The sequence below is a fragment of the Carcharodon carcharias genome, chromosome 2 (genome assembly GCF_017639515.1).
Source record: "Carcharodon carcharias isolate sCarCar2 chromosome 2, sCarCar2.pri, whole genome shotgun sequence".
In the NCBI taxonomy this organism is placed as follows: Eukaryota; Metazoa; Chordata; class Chondrichthyes; order Lamniformes; family Lamnidae; genus Carcharodon; species Carcharodon carcharias.
Genome location: NC_054468.1, coordinates 219,611,912 through 219,633,467, shown reverse-complemented (window position 1 = coordinate 219,633,467; position 21,556 = coordinate 219,611,912). Strand labels below are relative to the sequence as shown.

Here is a 21,556-nt window from a genome sequence, read left to right as displayed (position 1 = left end):
AGGCAATTCAGCCCCTTGAGCCTGCCCCGCCATTCAATACGCTCATGGCTGATCTCATTTCGGCCTCAACTCCAATTTCCCACCCTCTCCCCATAACCTTTCAACCCGTTACTAATTAAAAAATCTGTCTATCTCCTCAAATTTATTCAGCGTCCTGGCATCCACTGCACTCTTGAGGTAGTGAATTCCACAGATTCACGACACTTTGAGAAAAGTAATTCCTCCTCATCTCTGATTTAAATCTACCACCCCTTAGCCTAAAACTATGCCCAGAAGGGGAAACATTTGCTCCACATCTACTTTGTCTATTCCCTTTAGCATCTTATATACATCAATTAGATCTCCTCTCATCCTTCTAAACTCCAGGGAGTATAGGCCTAAACTGCTCTCTCTCTCTCCTCATAAGACAAGCCCTGCATCTCTGGAATCAATCTAGTGAACCTCCTCTGAACCGCCTCCAATGCAACTACATCCTTCCTTACATAAGGGGACCTAAAATGTCACAAGTCACCACAAACTCATTGCTCTGGCTTGGTCATGTGCATTGGATGGATGACGGCCATATATCCAAAAACCGCCTGTACGGTGAACTGGCCATTGGGTCACAGCCTGCTGGACATCTTACCTCTGCTACAAGGACAATTGCAAGCCAAATATGAAGATGATGGATTTTGATGCTGACAGTTGGGAGATAGTCGCTGACTGACGTGACCTCTGGAGGCTGGCTGACTGGAATGACATTGGAAGAGGCAAGCAGAAACGAAAAGCTCAGCTGGCTCAGAAGAGGACCCAGAGAAAACAGAGGGGCCAGCGCATCATTCACCACCTCAGCCCACTGACTTCCTTTCAGCAAATGCAGCTGAGAATGCAATGCCAGATGAGACTCCTGAGTAAGACCAGGCAAAGCATAACAGAGTTGACTACCATGGCACATACCATCATCTTACAAGACAGAAAGCTGCAGCTATAGTGAATCTTGGCTTATTGTTTTAAATTAATTTTCTAAACTGTTTCCTCTTTGCTCACCTCACCATCACAAGATTTTCAAGGTTTGTACCACAGCTTTGAAAAAACAATGCAGCTAAATATACAGTTCATTTAATAAGGTATTGCATTATACGTTGCTTTGTTTTTTTTCTACTTTGGTCCCCTGAGACAATTATTTATATTTAATCTGTGTTAAGAGGTAGGCATAGAAACATTTGGTAAATTTGGTATGAGTTGTTTTTCATGTAGCTGTGAATGACATGATGTTTCAAAAGTATAATTTGTCAAAAGCATTTGTTGTGCTGTTATAAGTATTTCAGTTGAAACTGGAATTTAGATTAACAGGGAATAAAAATGTCGTGGCAAAGTCTGACTCAAGTCAAATAATTTACCTAATTGTGTCTAGCAAGCCGCCTCTCCAACGTCCTTGACTGTGTTGTATCCTCCCAACCTGTTCCATCTTTCCCTGAACTCCCTGCTTGAATTCCTCCATTCAGGTTTTCGCTCCTGCCACTGTACTGAATCAGCTCTTGTCAAAGTCACAAATGACATTGTGACGTGTCCATTGTAAGCTATCTCTTCTTATCCTTCACTTCCAATCTGCCACGATTGACACTGTTGACCATATCATTTTTCTCCACTGACGACCAGCTGGATAGGACTGCACTCACCTCGTTCCATTTCGATCTTATCTAATCATAGCTAGATAATCACCTGCAATGGTGTCTCTTCCCACTCCACTGCTACCTCTGGCATCCCACGAGGATCTATCCTTGCACCCCTCCGGCTTATTTCTCAACTGCATGCCACCTATTGGCAACATCATCCAAAAACACAGCATCAGTTTCCACCCACCTCTACCTCGGCTCTCATTTGAACCCCTCGTTATCTGTAAATTGTCGAGCTGCTTGTCTGACATCTAGTACTGGATGAGCAGAAATTCCTTTCAGCTGAATATTGGAAAGACCAATTGTCTTCGGCTGATGCCACAAACTCTGTTTTCAAGCCACCGATTCCATCCCTCCCACTGGCAATTCTGAAGCTGAACTAGATTGCTTGCAATTTTAGGCCTGGTTTTTTTTTACTCACCTGACCAGCCGGGAGCAGAGAGGTCAACAAAGTGCAGGGAGCCCCGAAGTGGGGAACTTTTCCACATGCTGTGAAATTTTAGCTTCACAGCATGCAGATGACACTAATCAGTTTCCCACCCAGGAACTAGCCAAATTGATTAGCTTGGCTTTCATTCAAATGGAGTGCAGGTCAGTGGAGGCTGTAAGGTGTGGTAAGTCTGTCGTGGTGGGTGCTGATCAGGTGTTGGGAGGCTTATCCTAGGGGTTTCCCTTTTCTGGGATCCCGGAGGAGGGACCGAGTAGGGCTTGGAGGCCTTGGGAAGGGATATGGGGAAGTGGTGGCAGGAAAGGTCGCAGGCCTCGTGGAAGGTCCACAGAAGTGCTCGGTATTGTGGGTTCCAGAAGGTTAAAGTCACTCACTACCTGCATCCACACCGCTGTCCAGAAACATGACCGTCCATGTTTAACATTAAAAAGTTGAATGACAATGGGGCTGTCAGCCTCATAAGAACATAAATGATCATATTTAAAGTGCTAACACCTTGAAGGGGGTTGGTCACCCATCCACCTTCCTGCCTTAGTTAAAGCTGGTTGAAGGCTGACTTGCATCAGGATATTGAATTTTCAGGCCTTCACCTCCCCTAGTAACCTAACCAAAACCTTTTTTTTCTGGTTAAAATGTAAAACACCCCCCCCCCCCACCACCACCACCACCACCACCACCACCAACCACCACCAACCACCACCACCACCACCTACCTGATGTCATGCTTGACCTGAAGATGAGCTTCTGACATCCATGCCTTCACTAAGGTCACCTATTTCTGCCTCATTAACATTGCCTGGAGCTGACACTGGCCCTGCCTCAGCTCATCTGTCGCTGAAGCCCTCGGCATCCACCTGAAACATGAACTCGTGTTTCTCTTTCCACAGATGCTGCCAGACCTGCTAAGTGTTTCCAGCATTTTCTGGTCTTATTTCAGAATGTCAGCACTCAAAGTACTTTGTTTTTGCTCTAATGTATCTATACGGTTTGATGTAAGCTTTTGTTTTATAATGCTCCTGTGATGCAGTTGTTTCATTACATTAAAAATCACTGTATAAATGCAAGTTGTCATTTGCCTACTATTATTCTATTCTGATTGTACTCCAGACCATTTTACAATGCTTTTCATTTATTTCACTAACTGTTGCTTTGGATATTTCTATCATTAAAAGGATTTTACTTAAATTTGTAAAGTAACTGTTTGGTTAAAAATGTGACCTTTAATCAGGAATCCTAACATAGCCCAGAATGATGATTCTTCATCTGCATGCATTCCTGGTTGGACAGAAAGTGGATTTTGTATGTTATGTTCATATGTTATGAGCACAGATAGTCAGTGTTAGATTACATTATAACCATGCACTATCTATAATAAGATTCAGTAATGTTCTTTTTATTGACTGTCAAGTGTTCTCACTCATGCTTCAGACATATAGTAGAGTTCATGATCACTGTTACCACTACCAAGGAACATGAAACAAAACAATATATTTTACAGGCATACAAATAAGAAAAGGAAGGTGGTGATGGACATAGGACCATTAAGGGATAGACAGGATAATAGCCAAGTAATGATAGACTAGGGCAACAATATTAAATAATTACTTTGCTTTGGTATTTTCCAGGGTGTTGGAACGGGTAAAATGAGAGTGAATGATGCAATGAGTAATGAAATTAGTGCATTTAAAATAACAAATGGAGCGCGTTGAGTAAACTAAAACTTAGAGGATAAGGCTGCTGGTCAGCATGGATTGTATTCACATATCTTAAAAGGATCTAGGGAAAAGATAGACATGTTATATTTAATAATTTGTAAGAGAAAGTTATAGTGCCTGAGGACTGGTGGATAGCTAATGTACTTCCTATACTTAAGATGGGGGACAAATATGTCCAGGAAATTATAGACCAGTCAGTTTAACACCAGTGGTAGAAAAAATAATGGAATCCTTCGTAAAGGAAAGAGTAGAAGAACATCTAGAAATGAAAAACACAATAACAAATAGACAGCATAGATTTCAAAAAGGAAAATCTTGCTTGACCAACAGTTTGTAAATAGGGCCCTAGCCATTTGCTCACCTTGAAAGCTTGATGCAGAAACCGAGCACGTCAAAACTCTCCTGTGGGTAATGGCTATTCTAATCAGGCCATTGTATATTTCACAAATTAGTAATGGGCCAAAGACTGCCACTTTCAGACCTGAAAATTGCCTGGCCTGGAAAAGCTAAGTATCTCAAAAGTGTGAACAACAGGTTAGGCAAGCTGTTGCACGCTGCTGCTATGTGAGTGGTATTTTACACCAGCAGTCCAATAAGCCATTCTGTCTACCACACAATTGAGCAACATCATGTATAAATTTCCATGTCAGTGTGATGCTAGGTTTATCACTCACCATCCTGGCTTGGAACGATATTACAGTTCACTGTCACTGGGTCAAAACCCTGGGAGCTTCCTCCCTAACAGCACTTTGGGTGTACCTACAGCACATGGACTGCAGTGGTTCAAGAAGGCAGCTTACCACCACGTAGTCAGCAATGCCCACATTCCATAAGATGAATTTTTTAAAATGCTGTTTGTCCCAGCAATTGGTTGATAGAGTCAAACAGCATGTTCCTTCAATTGTTCATAATAGGCAGAGTACAGACCATGCTCAACCACCATGCAAAACCCAAAGCAAGACATCTAATGTTAGATGTGATTCTGCAATTGGGCAGCATTGGATGCAAATAGCTACACATAACTATTTGAATCAGTCAAGCTTGTAATGCGGCTCATTTAGGCTTGCCAGAATATACATTCATACGCAGGGACTTGTTCTCTGCAGACGAAAAAGGAATTTGTTCAAGCCTTGAGCCTTTTTTTGTATTACCCAGGAGCTTAGAGAGCCTGTAGTTGTCCATTGCTTTCCCCAAGGCATCTCCTCAGCCAATCCAAATCATCTTGCCAACCAACCAATCATCACCCTTTTCTCCTGTGATACAATTTGTTGTGATTATTTGAAATTTAGCATTCTTGTGTTTATCCTGATGAGTGCAAGATGAAAAGCTTTGGTGACATATTTCTCTCTTCAGCAATATTCAAGTTCTGTACTGTCAAGAGGCTGTTTGATCAATATTATTGAATTTTTTGAGGAGGTAACAAGACAGTAGACAATAGTAATACAGTAGATGTAATTTATCTGGATTTTTCAAAAACCTTAGTTAAGGTACCCCTTAATAGACTAATGAATAAGATCAGGAAATTTGGAGTCAGGGGGCAAGTGGCCAAGTGGATTCCTTGCTGGCTTCAAGACAAAGCAGAGTGTGGGAATAAAGGCTAGTTGTTCAGAGTGGCAGAAGGTGGGAAGTGGTGTTCCACAAGGACCACAGCTGTTCAGTTTACACTAACAAATTTGACATAATTTCTCAATTTGTGGATGACAAATTTGGTGTGATAGTCTACTGAGAAGGACTGAAACAAATTACAGGAGGACATTAATAAACTTGCAGAATGGGCAAATAATTGGCAAATGAACTTCAACACAGATTTGTGGCAGTACATTTTGGTTGGTAAAATGGGGAGGTCACTTATTACTTGAATGCAAGGCTAAGTGGGGTAGAGGAACAAAGGGATTTTGGAGTGCAGATATGCCAAAATCACTAAATATTATGTCACAGGTTAGCATGGCCATAAAAAATAGCAAACAAAACACTAGGCTTTATTTCTAGAGGGATAGAATCGAAAAATAGAGGGATAGAATCGAAAAATAAGGAAGTTATGATAAACCTCCTGACTTCAGCTCTGACCTCATTACAGACTTGTTCCAAACATGGATTAAAGAAATTAACTCAAGGTCAGCTAAGAGTGACTGCCCTTGACAATAAGCAGTATTTGACCAAGTGCAGCAAACATGAGTTACCATTGACCAGAAACTGAACTGAAACCATGCAGGACAAAGCAGCCTGGCTGACTGAGACCCCATCCACCACTTTAAACATTCATTCCCTCCACCACTGACACATTGTCACAACAGTATTTGCCATATACAAAATCCTGGATCTCCCTAACAGCATTGTGGGTGTACCTACATCACATGGACTGGAGCGGTTCAAGAAGCAGCTCACCACCACTTTCTCAAGTGCAGTTAAGGATGGACAACAAAGGCTGTCCTTGCCAGCGGCGCCTACATCCCATGAAAGAATTTTAAAAACCTGTCTCAAACCTTGGTTAGACCAGACTATGAGTACTGCATGCAGTTCTGGTCGTCATAAAAAAGGTTATAGAGGCACTGTAGAGGATGCAGAGAAAATTTACAAGGATGATGTGTATATATATCAAGAAAGAATTGACAGGCTGAATCTCTTTGTTTTTGAAAAAAGAAAGCTGAGGGGTGACCTGATAGAGGCCTTTAAAATTTTGAAAAGATTTGATAGAATGGAAATAGAGAGAATGGCCCAGATCTTCCGTTCTCTGGATGTTCATACCCTAGATGATGTGCTGGGGGTTCCCTTGGAAATTCCAATGCAAGGACTCTTTGGGAATGGCCCAGGAAATTTCAATTTCTGATGGGAAGTTCCTCTGCATCCGGAACCCTCCAGAAAAATCAGCAACTCTGAGTTAGAGTCTGAGACTTCAGAGGATCCAAACTCACTTACTTGGATATTTACCCAGGAAATGTTAGAGAGGAAGAAATATATCTAACTCCTGACTACAACTGACCCATCCCCGACTCCTCCCATCCGACCCTTTGACGCCTCTCCCTGACCTCAGCATCCTACTCAGCTGGCACCATATCCACCCTGCCACTCTACCCAGCTGGCACCCTGCCACCCTACCCACTTACCCCTCACACTCATTCATTAACGCACTGAAAAGCTATTTAAATGCCCCAAAGATTTTCACTGAGGGAGCAAATGAAGACTTAGCCAAAATGCAACAGCCAATGCTGTAAAAAGGGGACATGGCTTGGCTTCTCCCGAATATCCTGCCCTACAAAGAACTCCCAAGGACAACTACATTCCACATTTTTGAAGAGGCCTGGTTCAGAAGTCTGGGCAGAAACCTGGAGCTCCGGCTGTGTGTAAAAAAAAAAATAGGGGCGGAGTGGCAATGCAACTGTGATTGGATTGCCACTCCTCTGAAGATTCAGTCCAATGTTTCCTCTTGTTGGGAAAAGCATAACCGTAGGCGAGTAATAAAAGGTAGTCACCAAGATATTGAATAGGGAATTCTAAAAAAAATGTCTTTATCCAAAGAGCGGCAGAATGTAGAATTTACTAGCAGAGGGAGTGGTTGAATTGAATAGCATAGGTGCATTTAAGAGAAAATAGATAAGCATATGAGGGAGAAGGAACTAGATGGTTGCGATGGTAGATTTGGATGTGAAAGGGTGGGAGCAGGTTAGAGTACAGCATAAATACTAGTGTTGACTGGTTGGGCTTCCTGTGTTGTATATTCTATGTAATTCTATGTACTTTCTACCCCTTTCCAAAAAAAGGTGGGATGGGAGAAATGAAGACAGTTGGTATGTTGTTTGGTACACTGTTGGAATATCACATGTGAAGCTTTCAATAGCTGAAAAGGAGGCTTTTTTTACACATTAACTTGCATATGGGCTACAGTTTAGAAGAAAAAAAACAATTTATATTGGAGCTGCGATAAAAGTTGGTTCCTGAAAGTGGACTTGGAATTCTGCTGTTTAGCAAGGGTGGCAAATGATGTCAAAATTATATTATAATGGCTTCATTTTTAAAAAAATCTTGTATCAAATCTGAGACATCATGCCAAACAACATCAATTGTCTAGACATGTTGCTGGCAAACTGACTTCTGGCAACTCTGTCCTCTGCAAGCTTTCATTGTTCCTGTGATATCTCTCACTCTATCTCTATAAAATCCTGCTATATCTGTCTAAATTTTGGCACAATCTGCTACTCCCTTCATTGAATTGAAGTACAAGCAGAATGTTTTAGCATTGAACTGTAGTTTGAATGCACCCTGCTAAGGAAAACTTATAAGACCGTTTAAATTATATTAGAAATAATGTGAAAAATGTTTTGGGTTCTTGCTAGGCTGATGAACAAGGAGTATAAACCTGGATATTATAATCTTTATACAGAAAATTTGGCTAGTTTAAGAAAAAAGGCTAAAATTTCATTTATGCATAAAACTATGCATTCTAGTGAGAATGAGAGCCTCCGGTGAATTCTTTACTTTATGATAGTGCTATTTTAATGTATGTGATTTTAGTGACATTTAATTCGAAAGTTGTCTGAACGTTTATTAATATCTTGGGTAAAATGAAAACTCAAAATTGGTATTCAAGCTATGGCAAACATGTCCTTTGTTTACTTTTTTGCATAGGTTTTAGAAGACAACGACTATGGCCGCGCTGTTGATTGGTGGGGCCTGGGTGTTGTTATGTATGAGATGATGTGTGGCCGGCTACCTTTTTACAACCAGGACCATGAGAAGCTTTTTGAATTGATCCTAATGGAGGACATTAAGTTTCCCAGAACTCTTTCATCTGATGCAAAATCATTACTTTCTGGATTGCTTATAAAAGATCCAAATAAAAGGTAATTAATTATATGACCCCTCTGCTAAAACTTCCTTAAGAATTGTTAAAATTTTTATTCCACATTGTGGCCTATAATCTGCTAAATGTGTAGTGTCTTTCCAGATATGCAAATTTCTAAGATGGTAGAATTCAGGGTATTGGCTGAATGTAAAGCTACAGGAATCTGAAGTGACTAGTTTTCTATGAACAGTTCTTCTGGGACTTATGGGGGAATTATTTGTTTGCAGTGTGAGATAAGTTGCATATACGTCTATCAATATTAATCTGTACAAAAATGTTTAGTATGAACTTTGGTATTAAGATCTTTGTACAGTAGAAAACTTGGGCAATTTAGAAAAAGGGCTAAAATTTCACTTGTGCATAAAACATTGTTAATATTTGGTGAATATTCTAAAGTCAGTGCTAGAAATTAGATTGAGGCTTCTTGGTTTAATCAGGATTGGGTAAGAAACATTGTGCATGCCAGAATATAATTACTGAAAATACAACCAGCTTGGATTGCTTGAATAGAATTTCCATGTTGTAATTTCATTATAGTGCATGAACCAATGCTATGGTTCTAACCTTACCCACCTGGCGAGAATAGAATGAGTGTGGTTCAGGTAGGAAGCCTGCTATATATCCCATCCAATTTTACAAAATGCAAGATCAGCTGGGGTGTAAAAGCGTGTCTGACCCGAACCTGTCTCATTCATTTGGTTAAAATTGGGAATGAAGTGCTATCTCAATAAATTTTTCGGAAAAGGCTATGAATATACTTCTCAGTGCAAATTTAAGATGAATAACATACTAGTGGAGTTGTACATCATTGCTCTCAGGTGGTTTGGAGATTGACAGTCACAATTATCTGCTAACCTAGGAGCTGGAAGCCATTGCTTAACTACTCCTAGTGGGAGTCCTTGTAATTGTAAATGTATAAATTGGTGATGTCAGTTAGAGCATAGTACATTGCTAGTAAATTCATGCTTAGAAGAACACAAAGTATCTGACTTTTTCTTTACAATTGTTTTGCACCCGAGAATGGTGGACGTACACAGGGGACAATACTTTAAATTTATTTATTTAAAAATGATCTACTGAAGCGATGCTCATGTTGAGTTAGATGATGTGCTGTTTTATAAGAACAGGAGTGTCATGTTATGTAACAGTTATTCTGTTAAGGTGGATCTTCATTATTTAAGGCCACACAGCTAACCGTTAAGTATACACAAGCCCAGGGTTTAACTGGCCAAAGAATTGTGATTGAAATGTGTTTTGTCAGTTTCAAGTTGCAGCTGAGAAGCGCACAGTATTTTAAGATTGCTTTGCATCTGTCATGAAATGTGATGTGCGTGTGAACAAACATGCTGTTTTTAATATTCCTGCCTTTCATGCAGCATTACTTATGGTAAGTTAGCTGATGTGCTATTTTATAAGGGCAGGAATATTACACAGTGTAATGCATAACATTTGTTCTATCACTTTAGCAAATATTTGTTCATTTAAGATCCTAAATTTTAGTTTTTAAATAATCAGAAGCTGGGTCAAACAGATCTGCTAGTAGCTGTATAAAATATTTGGGATTCATTTGCATCACACACCTAGTTTCTCTCCCAGTCTCCTCATTACCTCTGTGAGCTCACCTTGTCCATGAGACCAACAACCTGCTCCCTCGATCTTATTCCCACTAAGCTGTTGACCACCCACCTTTCTCTTCCAGCCTCTATGCTAACCAATATTGTTAACAATTCTCTCTCTTCAGTGTTGTTTCTCACTCCTTTAAATCTGCCATCATCACCCATCTCCTCAAAAAACCAACCCTTGACCTCATTGTGCTTGTAAACTCCACTGCATCTCAAGAACACAAGAAATAGGAGCAGGAGTAGACCAAATGGCCCGTCGTGCCTGCTCCATCATTCAATACAATCATGGCTGACCTTGGCTTCAACTCCATTTTCCCACTTACTCCCCATAACTCTTAATTCCCTGAGACACCAAAAATCTATCTACCCCAGCCTTAAATGTATCCAACGATGGAGCATCCACAACCCTGTGGGGTAGAGAATTCCAAAGATTCACAAACCTTTGAGTGAAGTAATTCCTCCTCATCTCAGTTCAAAATGATCGACCCCTTATCCTGAGACTCTGCTCTCTCCAACCTCCCTTTCCTGCCACCCCCCTCCAACCTCACTTTCCTCAAGTCCTTGAACATGTCATCTCCCAAATCTATGGCCATCTTTTGCAGAACTCCATGTTTAAATCTGGCCAATCAGGTTTCCATCCTGTCACTGTACTGAAACAAGTCTTATCAAAGCTGCAAACGATAAAGGTAAACTATCCCTTTTCATCCTGCTCAACCTGTCTGCAGCTTTGGACACTGTTGACCATAACATCCTTCTCCAACCCTCTGTAAACTTGAGGTCCTTCAAAACTTTGCTACCCATGTACTACTTTTCACCAAGTCCTGTCACCCTTGATCTACATTGGTTCCTGGTCAAGCAGCGCCTTGATTTTAAATTCATATTTTCATTTAAATTTATTTCATTTAAATTCATGTTTTTGAATCCCTCCGTGACATTTCCCCACCATACCTGTGTAATTTCTTCCAGCCCCACTGCCCTCAGACATTTGTGCTCATCTGATTCTTGCCTCTTGAGCATCCCTAATTTTAATAGAACCAGCATTAGTGGCCGTGTCTTCAGTTGCTGAGGACCTAAGCTCTGGAATACCCTCCTTACACCTTTACGCCTTTCTACCTTGCTTTCCGCCTTTCGCGTGTTAAAACCTATTACTTTGATCAGTACTTTGGATCTGATTTAATATCTCTTCATGTGGCTTGGTTTCCTATTTTGTAATATTCCTGTGAAACACTTAGGGACATTTTATTACTTTAAAGGCACTATATAAATATCAGTTGTTGACCAAAAAATTATTAAAGGAAACCAGTCATAGGGGTTTATGGATGCTCACCATTAAATATATTTAAGACCGAGATGGACGGATTTTTGGTGTCTCAGGAAATCAAGGGATATGGGCAGCAGGCGGAAAAACAAAGTTGAAGCTGAAGGTCAGCCATCATCAAGACAAATGACAGAGCAAGGAAGAAGAAATCTGAAATCCCAGTTATTTACTAAAAGAATGAAGTCACAAGCTTCCACAGTTTAAAATGGAAGCATTTTTATTATTCAAGAGTTGAACAAAGCAGTCTCTAAATACTATCTTGGGTAATAACCTAGAATCAATATAAGTTAAATATGAATTAACTGGCAAATTCTGGATATAGCCTGTCTTCATCAGACTGCCTGTACTGCACCATCTACTACTGAGCTCTGATGGCTCTGCCTCTTTTTACATAGTTTTGATCAGAAGCTTTAGGTTCCAATCTCCATTTTCTTAGCAAATGGGAGGGTCAGTTAGGTTTCCCTTTTTGGCTAGGGTTTGTCTCATAAGATACAAGCTTTGGCCACAGATTCCATCAAGCAACCATTCTCCGCCGCTGCCCTTCCCGAACTGACCTCGATGGTGAGTACAACCAAGCTAATTAGTAACATCAATGATATTTTAGCTGAGCCCAACCTGACATCCAAAAATTGCAGAAAATGCTGTAAATACTCTGCAGGTCTAGCAACAGCTGTGGAGGGAGAAGTAGAATGAACGTTTCAGATCGATGACCTTTCATCAGAACTGGGACAGGTTAGAATGTAATAGGTTTTAAGTAAGTACAGGGCAGTGGGAGTGTTGGGCTGAAAAAGAACAAATGTAAAGGCTTGTGTTGGGCTGAAAGGTAGAAGAGATTAAATAACAAATGTTTGATGTTGTAAGGCCAAAGGGAGAGGTAATGGGACAAGTAAAGAAACATAAGGTGTAGATGACAGAATCATGAATAGCTGCTGTGTAAAAACAAAAGAAAAAGAGAGAAACTACATATCCAGAAATGTGCACTAACATTAGAGATCACTGAGGAATGATAAGGGACTGCAATGAAGACTGATTTCCCCAAGGTCTGTGAAAAGTTGTACCAACATGTTAGCGTAACACCTAAGGACATCTAATATAAGATGACCGGAAGAAAAATTCAGTTTCCTGTCTTGAGTCATCAGCATGAGACCAGGGCTGGATCCCTGCTATTGAGTCGGGAAATATCACAAGTCAGCAGACCTACTTGGCTTAAAATGCCTCTTTACACACTACTTTCACTCTGGGGAGGAGGCGATGGGACTCTGTCGGGGCGGACAACCCGGAAGCGCATTGAAGGCAGCCACAGTGGCAGCTGAATGCCAAGGCAGGTTAAAATTATGAATGAGTGGCTTCTTTCTAAGCAGCTTCATACATGTCATTATTACCATGGGGTTCATGAATTCTGTACATAGGGATACTGGATGAATGGGCAACGAACAGCCATGAGTTGGCATGGAGGATTATGAGGGGCTATTGGGGTGAGTTGGGGGCATGTGTTGGCATGAGGCATGAGCAAGACTTTTTGTCGTTACCTTTCAATTTCCTGATTTGCTTACCAGAAATAGAGGGTAACCTAGGGGCTAAAAAGAGTGAGGAAATTAAGGTAATTAATATCAGCAGAGAAAAAGTAGTGGAGAAACTTAAGGGACTAAATCTGACAAATCCCTGGGACCTGATTACCTACAACATAGAGCTCTCAAAGCGATAACTATGGTTTTCCAAAAATCCTTAGATTCAGGACTAGTCCCATTAAATTGGAAGTTGGCAAATGTAACACTGCTTTTCAAAAAATGAGGGAGAGAGAAAACAGCAACTACAAGCCAGTTAACCTATCATCAGTCATTTGGAAATGCTGGAATCTATTGTTAAGGAAGTCTTAATGCATTTAGGAAATGATAGAATGATCAGAATAAGTCAACATGGTTTTATGAAAAGGAAATCCAGTTTGATAAATTTGTTAGTTTTTTTGAGGAGGTAACTAGCAGGGGAGATAAAGAGGAACCAGTAGATGTAGTATATCTGGATTTCCAAAAGGCTTTCGATAAGTTCCACACAGAAGGTTAATAGGCAAGATAAGGGCACATGGAGTTGGGGTGATATATTAGAATGGGTAGAGGATTAAGTAACAAACAGAAAACAGCGTGGGCGTAAACAAGGCATTTTCAAGTTGGCAGGCTGTTACTAATGGAGTGTCACAAGGGTCAGTGCTGACCCTCAGCTATTTACAACCTAATATTGACTTAGGTGAAGAGACAGAGACTAAGTTTGCTGACAATACCAAGCTAGGTGGAAAGGTAAGCTGCAGGGAGGTCATAGAGGGACGACAAAGAGATGCAAACAGATTAAGGGTTTTGGTGAGATCACATCTGGAATTTTGTGTACAGCTTTGTTCTCCATATTTAAGGAAGGATATACTTGTGTTGGAGGAAGTACAACACACGTTTACTCATAGGTCCCTGGGTTGACAGGATTGTTCTATGAAGAGAGGCTGAGTAAATTGGGCCTTTACTGTCTGAAATTTAGAAGAATGAGAGGCAATCTCATTAAAACATGCAAGATTCTGAAGGGACTTGATAGGGTTAGATGCTGAGAGCACGTTTCCACCTTTTGGGGAATCTAAGATGCAGGGTACAACCTCAGGAAAAGGGGCCGATCATTTATAACTGAGATGCTAAAAGGTTAGTTAAGAAAAAAGTGGGACCCATCAGAGATGAAGATGGAAACTTGTGTGTAGATGCAGAGGCTGTGGGAAGGGTTTTGAATGAATAATTTGTCTCCATGTTTACAAAGGAAAGGGAGGATGTAGATATAGTTGTCCAAGAGGAACACTGTGAGATATTGGACGGAATAGTCATAAAGAGGGAGGAAGTGCGTAATAAGTCACCAGGGCCAGATGGATTGTTTTCAAGGCTGCTGAAGGAAGTCAGGGAGGAGATAGCAGTTGCTCTGAGGATGATTTTCCAATCTTCACTAGATACAGGGGAAGTACCAGAGGACTGGAGAAATGCAAACATAGTTCCATTGTTTAAAAAGGAATCAAAGGAAATGCCAAGCAATTATAGGCCAGTTAGTCTTACATCGGTGGTGAGCAAATTAGTAGAATCAATCCTGAGAGATAGGATTAACTGTCATGTGGAAAGGCATGGACTACTCAGGGATGGTCAGCATGGATTTGTTAAAGGAAGGTCTTGCCTCACAAATTTGATTGAATTATTTGATGAAGTGACAAGAAGGGTTGAATGAAGGTAGTGCAGTGGATGTTGCGTACATGGATTAAAGGCATTTGACAAGCTCCCACATGGCAGATTGGTCAGGAAAGTAAAAGCCCAGGGTAGTGTGGCAAACTGGATAAAAGATTGGCTTTGTAACAGGAAGCAAAGGGTAATGGTCAATGGATGCCCTTGCGAATGGAAAGTTGCCTCAAGTGGTCTTCCACAGGGTTCGTTGTTGGGACCCTTGCTGTTTGTGTTATATATTAATGCTTTGGACATGAACCTGGGGGCACAATTGGGAAATTTGCAGATGACACAAAGATTGGCCGAGTAGTGGATAGTGTAGAGGATAGCCATAATCGCCAAAACAATATAGATGGGTTGATGGAGTGGGCAGTAAAGTGGCAGATGTATTTTAACATAGAGAAATGTGAGGTCATACATTTAGGGAGGTCAAACAGTTACAGGGATTACACAATAAATGGGAATACACTAAGAGGGGTAGATGAAGTGAGAGATTTGGAGTATTGTGTGCAGTTCTGGTCACCATATTACAGGCAGGACGTAATAGCTCTGGAGAGAGTGCAGAGGAGGTTTACAAGCATGTTGCCAGGGTTAGAAAAGTGTAGCTACGAAGAGATTAGATAGGTTGGGGTTATTTTCCTTAGAACAAAGAAGGCTGAGAGGTGACTGAGGTGTACAATATTATGAGGGGAATAGATAGTGGACAGGATAAAATTGTTTCCCTTGGTGGAGAATTCTAGAACCAAGGGACATAGATTCAAGATAAGTGGCAGAAGGCGTAGGGGCGACATGAGGAAGAACTTTTTTACGCCGAGGGTAGTGGGTGTCTGGAATTTGCTGCCAAGTTAGTGGTAGAAGCAGAAACTCTAAACTCTTTTAAAAAGTACCTGCATCTGCACCTTAAGTGCTGTAAGCTGCAGGGCTATGGGCCGGGTGCAAGAAGGTGGGATTAGAAAGGGCACCTGTGTGCCCTCAGGCTGGCATGGACAAGATGGACCGAATGGCCTCCTTCTGTGCTGTAACTTTTATGGTTCTATGAAGAATTCTTTCAATCAAAAGGTTGTGAATCTTTGGAATTCTCTACCCCCGAGTGTTGTGAATGTTTCATCGTTGAATATATTTATGACTGGGATAGATGAGTTTTAGGACTCTTGGAGAATCAAGGAATATGGGGAGTGGGTGGGAAAGTGGAGTTGAAGCCCAAAATCAGCCTTAATCATATTGAATGGCGGAGCAGGTTCAATGAGCCATGTCTACTCTTGTTCCTATTTCTTGTATTCTTGTGAATCCAGATTACTGTAATTACTTGCTTAAAGTTGTAGCGGTGTTCTGAAAAGTGCAACTTTTAAGTGAAACAACTTTAAGCATTGTTTCACTTAAAAGTTGCGCTTTTCAGAGCACAGGTATTACTTTAAGTGAATCAGATTTTTCCATTACGACCAACACGAAAGCTGTAGTTGCATTCTGTTGGACCTTTCCCATCAGAACAAAGCATTGAAACATTATGTACATTTTCAATTCCTATATTTGTAAATGAAAATGTTTTAAATATAATAAATTTAAAAATATATAAGAAATATATTAACTCTTTCTACTTGTATCCTACTCACCGACTCTCCCCCACTAGCCACCACATCTTGCTACAAGCGAGGGCAAAGGAAAGGAAGAGGAGTGGCAAGTGGGAGGGTCGGGCAGGGAAGCAGCAGGAGGGAGATAGTTGGTTAGTGGGAGAGAGTTGGCGGGAAGGAGTCTCGGGGAGTGGGAGAAGCCACTCCAAAGTGGGGTCACACACACTCCTTCGGCTCTGGTGTGAAATGACGCTAAAGCGAAAGTCCTGATATTAAGTGCGCATACTGACCCTATTATATGCACGATGCTAAAGTGAAATGTCACTAAATGAGACTACTTAAATGGGGACTTAATGTATGGTTTACAACTCTTCTTAGGGGCCTTGAACCATGAGTCATGGAGAAGTTGGCCTTACTCCACAAAAACTACAGGGGAGCTAGGCGATGCCTACCCCCATGATGAAACCAGTCAGATCAGGAGTGCTCGCTGTCTGCACCCTTATCCCACACCAGCAAAAATTGGGGGCAGGAGTTCCAGAATTGGGTCCTGCCTGCTGTTTTTAAATGGCTCCAGAGTTCTTCCAATCCTGCAAAAAATCCAGCGCCAAGTCTAGCCAGTTTAAAGTTTTAAACTAATGTCCCTTTTATTTGTAAATTTTGAGTAGGTCACATTTTGGCCATTGTTCATTTCTTTTAATTTTTTTGTTTTGATCAAGGTGGGGGAATTTGAGTTTATTCTCACCTCCAACATCTATATCCACATCGGGTATAGCACAGATGAGATGCCTAGTTAAACTTCTGTATATGCCTCTTGCAAAATACCTCTTGATATTATTTTAGGACTTTTTATACTTCATGGTCCAGCTGGTGGAATGCTGTGATTTATACTGAATTATTACTTGATCACTTTTGCTTTTTATCCCTGGTCCCAGCATAACCAATCTACAACTATTTTTTTGAGCCTGTAATTATAATTCGGGCTTCCTCCCAACACTTTAAACTCATGTTTATTTCCCACACCTGTTCTCCTTGTGGCTCCTGAGTGAGACTGACAATTAGTGTCAAATTACAGACATTTCTTTGGTATGTATGTATGCCTGCTAGATATTGGCTTCAAAGTGCTTTGCTAATAAGTTATTTACATTGTGGAATGGCTTTTACTGGTGCAAGTGTCAAAAAATCCATCTAGAAAGCTACCACTCTGGCCCTGGACTTCCACTGATATTGGGCAAGGGCAGCAGTCTTAAAATGTATTGCAACACAGTGCAAGCAGAACAAAGAAGATAGTACCAGTGACGAGATGCAGCAGGTATTTGCTGTTGGTACTTGCAAGACCTAGTATACTTTGCGGAAGAAGAATACCTCAGGAGCAACTGTTCCCTTCTACCAGAAGCAGCACTGGAATATAGTGTGTTAAAACTATCTTTGCAGCCCATTTCATCCATCGGAAATAGAACTGAATGAAGATCCCAGGAATAAATTAGGTTATATTGCTAATCCATGTCTTTCTCCTCCATTTTTAACTTCTACCTCCTTAGTCAAAATGATGTTTAGGTGATGATCTCATCTCAGACTAACACCATTATGTATGCAACTACCAGGCATTACAGTAGAGGACCATAGCTTTTCTGGCTCTGTTCCTAATGGCCCAGTGTGCTAGAATGCTTCATCACTGTACTGCTCATTTTTAAATTCCTGAAGCAGTTTTTTAGCTTGCCATATGATTATTAATAATTTTTGAGAGGAGGGAACATATTTATTGGAGGAAATCTTATCCAGGGTTTGCAGTTTTACATTTTCATCATCCAGAGTTGACAGGCATTTGTGGTGGATTGGGAGTTCACTGCATCCTCATCTCTCAGCAGAAGGTGGTCTGTAGCTTGTGAAAAGAATGAACAAATTGGTAAATTCTTTAAAAAAAACATTTTTTTAAAGGCATAACTGTGGTTTAGTTTTAATTTTTGGTTTTATAAGGTAATTATGAATTTCAAATAAGTAACACAATCTAGTTATATTGTGAAGCAAGTACCAAATGCCCCTCACCGGAATCATGAAGGAGTGAAGGGGAATTGTTTTGACAAATTGGATATGCACTGTTAATTTTTTTTTGTCATCAGGCTTGGTGGAGGTCCAGAAGATGCAAAGGACATCATGCAGCACAGCTTTTTTAGTGGAATCAACTGGCAAGATGTTTATGACAAAAAGGTTGGTGTACTTTATTCATCCATTCTTGGCATGCCAACTCAGGGTCAACCAGATAATGGTTTCATTAATCAGCAGTTAGAAAAATAATATATTGATTAAAGTAAATCTCCACTTGAAATATCTGTGAACATTTAATAATTTCTTGCAGTTAGAATGTTGCTTGATTCAAATTATGCTTAATCAATTTGAAATCTTAAATATCATGTTTATATTGTTTCCCTTACTTTCAGTGGATTATTCTCTGTAGTAAGGTGGAATCTGTTTGATTCTGGAATATTTTAGTTGAAAAACAAAGACTGAATTTTGCCAATATGTCAATTTAAGCTTTTTAAACTTATAGGTGCCAGGTGTTTATTAATTAGCCCATTTACATTAAATATTGTATTTCTGTTATTCACTTACAATCTGTCACTATTTTTCTAATTTGATGCGAATATTAACCATAACTACCATGTGAGATTTCCTTCTGGAGTTTTTCTATTATCTGTAAACTATTAAAATCTTATGAAGCTCCATTATTGGCCCAGTTAGTATATAGCTGCACAATATACAACTGAGCTGTGCAGACCAGAAATGTCGCATCTTTAAGCTCTGATCTAGGCTGCATTGTTTGATCTCAGTCAGGGCAGTAGTAGGAGCACTTCAACTGACCTCAAACCCCTGGACTGAAAAAAATAAAATTCATTTATGCAAGCTTGCTATCCAATGACTTTTGCTAGAAAGAATGGGAGGGAGACTCTGAGAGAAGACAGGATTGTATTAGCCCTGGTATTCCCCATTACTGAATAACCTGCAAACACTTAAGTGAAATTGTCACTTGAGAGTTAACAGAAGGCAATTGTCACACTTGAGACATACCCTGGATAAGTTGGCGCCTTTGAGGAGAGAAGTGGGAAAAAATTAATGAATGATGAAAAATATTTTGATCCTGTGAGGCCAGTGGGAAGCTGAGCTTGCCGAAGGCACAGGTTGAAGAATCAAAACTTACAGTATTGTAGCCCTATTTCTGAGTTATCACTTGGTTGTACAGTATTTGAATACTGCTGAAGAGGAAGACATGTTGCCAAGGTTTTCATCATACACTCACCTGAACAGATGAAAGAACGTCAAATTTCAACTGATTGCAAAAATTTATACCACAGGAGAAAAGGGGTGCTGACTGTTTGGCAAGTTGACTCTAATTTGCCAAGGTGTTGCCACGGAGATGACAAAAGGGAACTATAACCACCCATGCTTTCTTGTAATTTAAAAGATGTAGGCCTTATGTCTTCTTAGTTAAGTTGATCCTTTAGTTGGAGCGAAGGTCTTTCAGGATCAAAGGATTTTCATGAAGCTGCAAAGCCACTTGTAGGTGAATAGCCAGTAGATTAGTTCTCAGCTGGACTTGGAAATTGGAACAAGCACTGAACTTTGGCTGCATTAGAACACTTTCAGCTATGATGGTTCAGCTGTTTCAGATGTTTCTTGGGATTTCAGATGTTCCTCTGGATTTGCCTTGTTCAAGATATTTTAAACTGCAATTCTTAAAAGTTAGTTTCAGTCATATGATTGCATGGTTTTAACACTTCTGGGGTCCAGACCACCATGATACAATAGCAGTTGACAATGGTCTTTCACTCTTATCTCGACCCCAACTTGAACTCTCATATTTTCCTTTATTCTTTGAATGCCATATTAAACAACATTCTAGAGATCCCATATTCTTCAAACACTAGTTCATCCTTAAACAATGAGATGATAAACTTAACAGGTGGCTGTGAAATACCCTGATTCAGGTCCATGTTTAACTAAATATTGGTCACAGAAATGAACACTGTCCGCAGTTTAAATGCCCATAGTCACGTGTTAAGTTGTAGCCACCTTAACAAGTTTGGTGACCACTTTCACAAAATATGATCTTTCAGTCTGTGATATTCAACATCCTCATGCTTGTACTGAGCATGACACTAGATTTGTGTACAGGTGTAAATATAAATATATTTATATCCATTATTTCTGATTGAACCTTGCTTTCTTATTAATATCACTCATGAGGATATTTCTCCTGACTCATAGACCTGTCTCCCAGTCCCTAGTCTAAACTCCATTCGCTATGATCCTCCCCACATCCCCTTTTCCCCCAACAAGGGTGTGAAGGTATTGGAGAGAGTACAGAGGAGATTCGCAAGAATTATTCCCAGGATTAAGAACTGTAGCTTTGAGGATAGATTGGAGAGGTTGGTACTGTTTTCCTTGGAGAAAAGAAGGCTGGGAAGAGACTTTATAGGTCCTTCAAGACCCTGATGGATATGGACAGGGTAAATAGTGAGAAACTGCTCCCACTCAAGAGAACATCAAGAACCAGAGGACAGAGATTCAAAATAATTGGCAAAAGGAGTAAATGTAATTTGAGGAAAGTTTTTTTTCACACAGAGGGTGGTTGGAGTCTGGAACAAACTTCCTGAAAGGGTGGTGGAGACAAGTTCGATCGAGGTATTCAAAAGGTATTCAGGATTGCTACCTGAAAAGAGAGAATGTGCAAGGTTACTGGGATAGGGCAGGGGATTGGGTCTAGGTTTGTTCTTTGAGAGCCAGCGCAGACTCGTTGGGCCAAATAGCCTCCTGCGCTGTAAAGATATTGTGAACTTCTCTCTCACCCATATATGCTGACTGTCATTGCAATATGTACCCTTGGCTTTACTCATGAGTAAATCATACTTTGTGAAAGCAAATGAAGATATAGTTGTTTAAGTTATAGACATCTGAAAGCCCTGCATTTTTCTTTGAAGATTTTTTGTTGGCTGCTTACTTTCAATCTGGTATTTGAAGCTTCCTTGCAGCAATTCAGCAAAGGAGGACAATAGCTTTTCTTCAGTCTTCCAATTTTCCAAGAAAAAAATCAACAAACCATCCAAATAGATGAGACTGGAAATGGAATTGAAAGACTGATACCTGATGGAAGGTATTACCTGG

General features: G+C 40.3%; 1 protein-coding gene across 7 annotated transcripts in view; it reads left to right on the top strand.

Moving 5' to 3' along the window:
• akt3a (v-akt murine thymoma viral oncogene homolog 3a) overlaps positions 1-21,556 on the top strand; it is a 367,050-nt gene that overhangs the window by 315,217 nt on the left and 30,277 nt on the right. For all 7 annotated transcript variants that reach the window (XM_041216730.1, XM_041216711.1, XM_041216701.1 and 4 more), the window contains 2 exons: positions 8,442-8,656; positions 18,517-18,604. In XM_041216730.1, the coding sequence (XP_041072664.1) occupies positions 8,442-8,656; positions 18,517-18,604 (303 nt within the window). The remainder of the gene's footprint in view (positions 1-8,441; positions 8,657-18,516; positions 18,605-21,556) is intronic.